This window comes from Anneissia japonica, unplaced genomic scaffold, assembly GCF_011630105.1.
Source record: "Anneissia japonica isolate Jap-2015-1 unplaced genomic scaffold, ASM1163010v1 scaffold287829_len2072220_cov186, whole genome shotgun sequence".
In the NCBI taxonomy this organism is placed as follows: Eukaryota; Metazoa; Echinodermata; class Crinoidea; order Comatulida; family Comatulidae; genus Anneissia; species Anneissia japonica.
In genome coordinates this window covers 1,037,705-1,047,593 of record NW_022716075.1, presented here as the reverse complement: position 1 = coordinate 1,047,593, position 9,889 = coordinate 1,037,705, and the positions used below count along the sequence as shown (strand labels likewise).

The window sequence follows — 9,889 nt, the reverse complement described above, 5'->3', positions numbered from 1 at the left end:
ATGAAGAGTCTGCTTTTACAAAAGTGACATTATCATTATATATTTGTCAAAAGTATATAATTTAAATATGAATGACCTTAAGGATTTAGGAAGCAGGAAACCAGGATTTTCTTCAAATAAAGATAAGTACTTTTCTTCTAACAGGTACAATAAATAACACAAACCAAAAACTTGATGAGGTTGCTGAGCAAATAAGAGAAGAGAATGATGACGAAGAAGTACATCAAACTTTAGAGGTTGTCACAAGGAAAAAAAGTGGAAAAGGAGGTCGACAAAAAAAGGCAAAAAAGAAAAAGAAGAAATAACAAATAGACATGATAGGTGTCACAGCTATAGTCAAACTATTATATATTTTCATTGTGCATGCTTTGAAATTCTTTCCTTAGTTACTGGACATAATTATAGTCAATTCAAAAATAGAGTTAAGTGGATATTATATGTTGTTAAAATCAAAACATTATTTTTTCTGTTTAGTATAGTACTCTAAAAAATACTGTACTCATTTTAATTTTTATTACCAGTACAAATATGTTGCATAAGTTATACTTACCTTGATTGGAGTTTTAGAAATTTAGTAGCTTTTGTCACAATGTGTACGATCTAAATCATTTCACATCTGGTTTGTGTTATTTTTAACATCAAATCACTAAAAATAATATCAATAACAAGTGCACTTTAAAAAAGTTAATGTTCTTGCTCTTCATATATTATCACCATAGCTGCTACAAACTTTATTAACATTTTGCAAAGTCATGTTTAGCAGTATCAAAGATTACTATCAATGTAATTAAAAAGTAGTGAGTGTCTATTTTTACATCAGTAAAGAATACTGTATCTAGAAAGAATGTCTAATTATAATTTGATGTTATTGTGTGTATGGATTGGATCTGTCAATAATATCAAATCAGAATTAGGAATTTTAAAACTGGTGTAACAATAGCCACAGCCCTTAGAATAACTTTAGTGTAGTTCATTTAAATGTATACGAACAATTATTTTTTAAATTCTAGCATGGCAATTTCAGCTGTAGTGTAATTACATCATCGCTATCATTGTCCCCCATCGTCAACATATTTATTGCCAAAATATTATTTTCATCATTATGGTCATCACTAACAAGATCTTCATCATCTCAATTAAAATGTTATTCACTTATTAATTTGAAACAACCATACTATTCCATTAATATAACTATTATTTCATATTTGTTTTAAAGAGTTATTTTGCTTTGTGCTTCAGGTTGTTAAGACATTATTCTGATTGAAGTATTTTGTTATTAATACTAATTTTTTTTTTAAATTATAATATTGGCAATGCTTATTATGTAAATTCTAATCTCTTCCAACTTTTTAAACCTGACATTGAGATCGGGTAAACCACATTACCCGCACCATAACAGCATTTTCTTTTTTTACTCAAATAATTCTTTAGATTTGATGCCTACAATATTTGACTACAGTATATTGGATATACATTATCAATGATACAGATTGTTAATGAAGATATGAATATGCACAATATTATTTAATGAAGAATTTTCGGAAGAATTTCATAGTGCAATTTGTCCATGAAATGATGAATGCATATTTGTATATTGTGTACATTTCGTAAAGAACTTCAGTAGGCTATACTGATGATCCAATGGGCCCCTTCCTGATGTCAAACCAACTAAAACCAAATACTGCAGGCACTTGTCCCACTATCACACGTTGTTTACTGTCGTGTTTTGTAGAACTTTGAACAATTTGTGGAACGGCCCATTGATATCCATTTTATGTCGGAAGTGGCCTACTCTGAAGAGATAATAACAACTATAAAGATGAAACTGTCTTTTTGAGCCAAAAATGTGCATTGTCAAACAGTATGTGTAACTTGTCTTTGTCTATGTTTTTCTATCTGATGATACAGTATTGGATTATGGAACAGTACTGAAATGTTGGGCTTTCAATTGTATATTTTTGGGGAAATAAAAAGAAAACATACTATCTTGTACAAAGAAAATGTAAAATTCTTTAAAAAAAAGAAAAAAAAACCTTCAAAATTTTATGATTGCAACTGGTAAAAATCTTTTTCAAAACAGTAAGTTAAGTCATTAAGTGTCCTGCTCAATGTTTTCTGCTCTGACGATACATATTATTAGGTTATATAACAGTACTGAACCTGGGCTTTCTCGAGCAAATTAAATACTGTACTCTATTATAAAAAGAAAATTTTAAGAACAATCCTTAGAAATTTAGTTCACATTACTGAAATGTACTTCTAAAATGTGCCAAAATTGTGTGGTGCAATAGGTACCGCTAGGTATTGTGTCTTGACTCAAAATCTACCAATCGTCGGTTAGCTGGATCTGTAATCCTATGATGGCTTCCCGGGGACCATTGTTTGTGTATGACATAGCACAGACCAATTTTAATCAAAATAGTTCCTTTAACAGATACTGTTAATAATAGAGAAAAACGTAGACATACCTTGGGTTTCTTGACAAATGCAATGTGAAACTGCTGGAGCCTCGCGTTTCCGACAGTTCAATGAATGCCCAGATCCCTGGCCTACTTTTTGCACCACATACCATTGTCAAGTTTTTTTTTTTTCTATTAGGTTTATGTATTAGGAAGTTGGTCTATTAATCTCTTCCATATAGTTGTTGTTTGATTAAATGTTTACTGGGAAATATGTGTTAAGTTTATTTATTTTGGTTCCTATTCTATACATTATTTTAACCAAGAAGTGCAAACTTGAAAACGGTAGAGGCGCTGGTTCTGTTATTACATTGCTCATCTTAAAAGGATTTTAGCTTTTAAAAAAACCTGACTATATTTGGCATATCGGTGCAGAGCATGTCCTCGACTTTTTCTCCAAATTTCACTTTTGACCATTTAGAGCATTACCTCTCCAATAAAATGGTAGTGCTAAAGCTTGATTCCATACAATCGCTATACGATTTCGCCGACAGATTTCATTGATGCTGATTGGTCGGTCGAATCGAATGGTTACAGTAAAAAAAACAAAAACAAAAAAAAACACCGTATCAATAGTGTTGCGATTTTAAGGAAACCAAGCTTAAGGGAGACGGCAAAAAGTTGTGTGTTTACTTTTATACAATAGGGTGTATATATTTTCAAATGGGTCCGATCCATTGGTTGTGTTTTAATTGATGAATTGTCTTAAATACCGACTGACTGATTTATTTATTTTTTGATGTATTGATCGATTGACTGGTGTAACTACATCTCAAACAAAGAATTATAAAACAAGATTGTTTCATTGTCATAGAAATCTGTTTCAATTAAACTATGAAGTATATCGTCAGCTTCTTTACTTCAGTGTGCTTATGACGAACAGTAATATACTGTGCTTTGCTACCTTACTTAAGCATTGAGGTGTTCAGGATGCTGTTTAAATTATAAGTGTGCCAGGGGCGGATCAAAACTTTTTCAAACTGCGGGGCACAACAGTCTCAGAGTAGGTAAGTGAGTAGCACGTAACATTGACTTGTATTTAAAATTTAGTGATTTTAGTCGATTTGATGATGGAAAACATATTGGCCAACGTAAATGTCATGGTCTGAGTTCTACCATCTCCCCATCATCGCCTGCTCAAAAATCATATGAATGTGGAGTTAATAGCATCAGTGTACTCTTATGAATAATTTCGGTGAATGTGATATCATAATTCAATCTCCTATATCCAAGGGAAGTTTGTCTTGTTAATTGAATTCAGCTTCAATTATAATACTCTTCCTCTGTGTTCGTGGAAATAATCCAATAACAATGATTAAACAGAAAAGGTAAAATAACATACTGTATGTTATACCACCTGCACGTCATGTTTAAGCCTTAAATCAACTCTCAAGTGAAAAATAATATCAATGAATTTTGTTTAAATAATTTTATGTTTGACTTATACTTTTCACCTTTATTCAGGCGCGGATCCAGGGGGGGGGGGGCATGAGTGCCTGTGCCCGTGAAGTGCAGTGGTGGTCCAGCAGTGGGTGAGATGAGAGCTCGATTGTTTACCACTTATTTACACCAACCATGGTGGGGCGGAGGTGGGCGTGGCGGAGTGGACTTCATAATTTTCCCCTTCCCCCACGTCAGAAAATCTCTGGATCCGCCCCTGTTATTACTTAACATGTTCTATTTATTCACCAGGATATCCTGGTGTATAATTGTATAATTCTTCAACATTTATATGTGATTCATAATTTGGAGTGCAGGACTTTTTCTCACGACCAAAAACGACTCCACTCCATATATAAGTCTAAGAGACTTGGTTTAAAAAGCATCATTCCAAATACTTGCTGTTAGATGTGAAGGAATTTTTTTTTTAATAGTGAAATGAGTGGTTTGGTACTGAATGTTTTTTTTTTTTTTTGTACAATAGACCTACAGAATGGGGTGGTATCGTCGAAATTTACCAACAGTTGCACCAAAATATTTTTTTTGGCCAATTTTCCTATTGAACTCCATGTTTGTTTTTATTGATTTTGTGATGTGGGTCCTTTTTGTCGAACTGTTTTTGAATTCTGATAGATTTGATTTTTAAGCTTCAACCATTTTCGTCTTTTGTAACATTCATTTGTGTGTTGCAATAAAGAATGATTTGATTTTATTTAAAAATTGTTTGGTGGTGTGTTGCTGCAACATTTTTATAAGTCAGGAACCCTGTCGACAAATTCAAATATATTAGTTTCTCTAACAGTCGCATTCGTTATTGAGCAAAAACTATTTGACATATTCCAGTTATAACGGCCAGTATTCACATGTAACTTGTGAGGCGACAAATTTGATAAAATAGTCATATGTAAAAGAAATCGAGTTATAGTTTTAATTTGGCAGGATCAATCATTATATGCTATGTAATTGTTAATACAGTTATCAATAATATATTCGTACTTAAGAGAAAACAAAGTTTCGATACAAAAAACTTACTAATATAAAACAAGATAAGTGTAATTTTTTAATTGCTGTACATTTTATACCGCAATAAATAAATTATCAGCACGACTCCTATATACATTGCCGTAAATATAACTCTTACCAGTATTAATATATAGGTGTATTTACAATAACCCAAACTTTAGTAATTATTTTTCCACTGATAATACATATAAATTACATAATCTAATATTATTCAGTGTATTTTAATGTTTATATAGGTTTGTATTTGTGTTGGTCCTGGCGATTACCCGGAGTTTTGCCACTTTCGATTTGTTTAAGGCATTGTTTGTTAATCGCGCATGGGTAATTAACGGACAGATATGGTTTTAAACGGGTGCGCAATTGCACAAGATATAAATAACTGCAGAAAACAAAATTGATAAAAAGTTAACTGCTACAATGCTACCAAACACAATACTTAAATGACCGTACAGGACAAAATTTACAAAACATTACCAGTATTATAATTATCACGGTATTTTAATTACAAATTTTAATTTTATTAACAAATTCTCTGAACTTAAAGTATAACCGTTAGGTTTTTAATACACCTAGTCTGTATACCTACTTTAGGGCATCAATAGTTCATGTTTTGGCCACGATTTCTTTCATTAGAGGCCTACTATAATATTTTAATAAGAATTGCATTAAAAAGCAAAGTGAGCTTGCACGTTTTTGTAAATTGCATACCGGTATCGAACGCGTTTACTCTGCATACATTTCCGTTAGTTACCCATACTTTCTCTGAATTGTCGCCCATTGACTAAACGTAGTAAAAGGTATAATCTCAAATCACCTCATTACATTAAAAACACGATATACGGTACTGATTTACACCCATAGAAAACAAATTTAAACATAAACCGATATTAGCATAAACATCCAGACGGTTTTTTTCCTTCAGGCATTTTAGAAATGTTACTGGTGTTTTGTTCAAAAAGCTGCTTTTCTTTGATCTCTCTTGCTTCGTTTACTTCCTTTGCTAATTTCTTGAAGGGTTTGTCAACATTTTTACCAGACTGTGCACTCGTTTCAAAAAAGTTTAGTCCGATTTGATCCGCAAAACGCTTACCAGTCCGTGTGTCAACTTCAACTTCGCCTTCTTTATCTATTTTATTACCGACGATAACTACACGTATGTTCTGGTCAGCGCTCCTTCGAATGCTCTCTATCCAGTCATCGAGATGATCAAATGTTGCCTTAGATGATACATCGTAAACCAAAATGGCGCCTGTGAAAAAAATTACGTTGAAGAGTCTGAGTAACTAGAGAAATCTCGGAAGCTTATGGAAATTTAAACATGATAGGCTATAAAACTGATTGAGTAGAACTGATTTGTGATATTGACATAGATAATATAAACCAGTTTACTGAATATGACAAAGTAAATCGCCTTGAATTATAAAGAATGGCATGATGCCTAAGTCTATAAGTTAAATACCGTAGTCTGTTACTAGTGTGCAAAACAACCTGAGTAGTTATGGAGGTTTCGCAATCTTACAAAAAAATATCAAATATAATCGGCGAATCATTAAATGATCACGGATAATCAGGTTGATTACATTTAAAAGCATGGAGGAATAATCAAGTAGGCCTATCGTTTTAGTTTGACGTCAGTCCGCGAGAGACTGCGCCGTAGTGTACCGTATTTGCAACTGAAGAGCAGAATGTAATGTTCGATACAAATTAACCACAAAAAACAACAATCACGAAAATAATGCGGGTTAATTTAATTGAAATACGCGCCAATTTGTTGCATTATGTTTAAACAAAATGAATCATACCATTATCATATACAGGTGTTATGGAAGAATTACATTCGTCGGAATATTTAATTATTTTTTGGTTGTAATGTTGATATGTATTCAAAAATAGGCCTATTACGAGGCGTGTCTCAATCAACATAATGTCTGTCGGACAACTTTCCTCATTCTCAATGACCATGCAATCATCATTTTTCACTATCCATCATTTATTACGTCCCATCACCTCTATCATCGCCATCACCATGTCACATCGCATGACTATTAACAACATCTTTGTTGATGACGATATGGTGATGACGACAATAACAGCAATAATAACAATACTGATGTAATGATATGATAAAAACACACTAACGACTAATAATGCCAATAATATTAGAAATGTATTATTTTGTAAGTTTGGCATCGAACCTAACAAGAAATAAAATGGATTACATTACCTTCTGCTCCGCGAAAAATAGTAGTTGTCATAGACCGGAAACGTTCCTGACCTGCTGTATCCCATATTTGCAGTACCAACTCTTTACCTCCAATCTTGACAGCTTTTGATCTGAAATCAACTCCAACAGTTGCAACGTAACGTTGAATAAACGTGTCTTCTACAAAGCGCCGAACCAACCGAGTCTTTCCGACACCGCTGTCCCCTAGGACTAGTATCTTAGCCCCAGCTCCAACTATTCCAGTCTCTCCCGATGTAACAGGCATTTTATTTTATTTTCCAATGATGATACTGCGCCTGAGTATTAAAATACATCAAAAAAAGATTAATATTGAAGTGAGGCTTTCATAGAGTGGAAGGAGCACTGTTTATGACAGGTAATTATGTATAGCTAGCGGCGAATTTATTCACAAAAGACTTTTTTCCCTCCAACACTACAACTGCTAATGAAGAAATAATACGATCTATAAATCATACCATTTTTTATGTAATAATATTAACAATGTGTCTCATATTATAGTAGACATGAAACATGATAATGTATTACAAGTATATCTAATCGGATTCGAATTAATTTTCAATTTCATTTTTTTCTAATTGAATTCCGTATGTCGAGTTGACACACTGGGAGAGTTTAATTAGCTACGGAGCCACTACACTGTATAAGCATGGAGGTACGTCCATGATAAGCATTTACATTTGAATAAGATGTTAAAATTATCGATTGTGATTAAACAAATGTGTGATTATTTTCGAAAATAATGGCTTATTCAGACATAGGGCTAATTATTTTATTTTTATTTGTTCTTTATAACGCAGCAGCTTTGCCTTAAATCAGGCCTACTGTATGCTCTCACAAAGGCCTGGTGGACTTGTCTTTCTCCATAAAAACAAACAAAAAAATAAATTAAACTTACAAAAGAAAACGATTTGAAGATTAAGGTCAGCTAAAGAATCCGGAAGGATTACTCGAAAGTGAAACTAGTCCATTTCTCTCAAGAAGCTCTCCGGGTTTCTGCAGAAATAAAATATATAATATATATAAATATTTAAAGAAAGTTACCTAGATTCTTTATAAAGTGTAATCGTCGATTAATTACTACAGGCCAATTTTATAAACTTAAAGAGTACAGATGACTCCGAGTCTTAAGCATGTGTAGGACTAATATGATCAGTAATTTATTTATCAATATTTTGTTTAAATATAGGCCTACTCAAATGAGACCTAATTTCAAAGAATATTTGCTGCACTGCCGCTGCGTCATGGGTCCACGCAGCGCAGCCAAAATATAACCAACTATTCGGAATTTTCAACATGTTGATGGACAATAAAAGTTTATCTTATCTTATCTAGAAAAGAAAATTGTACTGTATTTATAATAAGTAATCCTTTCAAAGGTTATGACCGACTTTTAGATGGAGGTGTTATTTTTACTAAGTAATATTACTTTAATCAAATATACCAATATGAATCATCTATGGCTAATGTTGATAGCATGGAATTAGTTTTTAATTTCCTCCATGTTGATAGTAAAGTAGGCTCAGAATAATTTATAATGCGCCCTCTTTGCATCAACGTAATCCGTGTCCTTCGTCACACCATACTCCATGGTCACACAGATACCTTTGTGTTGCAATCACAATAGATCGATGTTTATGAATGGCGCTAGTTAGCATCACAAATACACATGTGTACGCATGAGCTACCATAAAACCCCATTAACTTCTAGAGTACTACTACGCCAACGATATATTTTTACACGATTAGCTGTTTAAATTCAAATAACATTCATTTCAAGCTACGAGAACGATCCTGTGTTGATACTGATACCACGCATATTAAATGAGGTATGTTTCTTAGTTTTAGATATAATGTCGATATTTTCAGTGTTTTACGTGTGTGTATGTTTTTGTTTCTGGTATTTATGTCAGCCATCCGTGTATGTCGTAATCTTTTATCATCTTGATACAAATCGTACGGTTTTTGGGAGTAATAGTAAATAGTAATAGTAAAGAAAATCGGCTGAGGCCAACAGTGCGGTAATGGCGATTGCTGATGAAAATTATTTCACCGTAGTTAAGTTAAATTGGATGGCTATAGGCTTATAAAATATTAAGATATAATCCTCTTGGAATTTCCGGGATTGTTATTTTCGGTTATTATGGCGAGAGTATCACGTGAGAACAGGTAGTAATGGGCCTACCAGTATAATGATTTAACAATAAATCTATTATTAACTTGTTGCTGAATGTGCACTATTATTAGTGCTACAACTACTTCTGCTGCTACTACTACTGCTGCTCTACTACTACGTAGAATACTACTGTAAACAAAACTTAACACAACAAACATGATGAAACAAAAAAGCATAAACATAATATGTAAACAAATTGTTATGTGATGAGCAGTGCTCAAAGGAACACTGTAATCGTACTCTTCAATGAGTACGAAAATCTCACCGAAAGCATCATTTTTCAGACAACCGATTAGAACATATTCATCGTTGAACCAGCTCAGCCATGGTTGATACAATAATAACACCATTCGTCCCTTTAACTCATTTTTTATATATAATATATATATATAAATATATATATATATTTATACATTTTTTGTTTTTTTGGTACAAGTACAATTGGTGACTTTCTTAATAAGAAAGACCATAGAACGAATGGTCTTCAGTCCCATGTTACATAGAAGTTTAAACATGACAAGGCTTGTCATATAAAACATAAATAAATAT

General features: G+C 32.7%; 3 protein-coding genes across 4 annotated transcripts in view; 2 read left to right on the top strand and 1 right to left on the bottom strand.

Annotated features, from left to right (window-relative positions):
- The window catches only part of LOC117109554 (TPR and ankyrin repeat-containing protein 1-like), a 33,205-nt gene extending 30,542 nt beyond the window's left edge, over positions 1-2,663 (top strand). Inside the window, exon 32 of the mRNA XM_033251924.1 lies at positions 145-2,663. Within this exon, the coding sequence (XP_033107815.1) occupies positions 145-305 (161 nt within the window). The 3' untranslated portion in view covers positions 306-2,663. The remainder of the gene's footprint in view (positions 1-144) is intronic.
- Positions 2,664-4,946: 2,283 nt separating this feature from the next.
- LOC117109599 (ras-related protein Rab-13-like) overlaps positions 4,947-9,889 on the bottom strand; it is an 8,140-nt gene continuing 3,197 nt past the window's right edge. For both annotated transcript variants that reach the window (XM_033251980.1, XM_033251979.1), the window contains exons 2-4: positions 8,063-8,160; positions 7,147-7,442; positions 4,947-6,171 (exon numbers count right to left, since the gene is read on the bottom strand). In XM_033251980.1, the coding sequence (XP_033107871.1) occupies positions 5,810-6,171; positions 7,147-7,411 (627 nt within the window). In that variant the 5' untranslated portion in view covers positions 7,412-7,442; positions 8,063-8,160 and the 3' untranslated portion in view covers positions 4,947-5,809. The remainder of the gene's footprint in view (positions 6,172-7,146; positions 7,443-8,062; positions 8,161-9,889) is intronic.
- LOC117109601 overlaps positions 8,768-9,889 on the top strand; it is a 13,831-nt gene continuing 12,709 nt past the window's right edge. Inside the window, exon 1 of the mRNA XM_033251981.1 lies at positions 8,768-8,993. Within this exon, the coding sequence (XP_033107872.1) occupies positions 8,989-8,993 (5 nt within the window). The 5' untranslated portion in view covers positions 8,768-8,988. The remainder of the gene's footprint in view (positions 8,994-9,889) is intronic.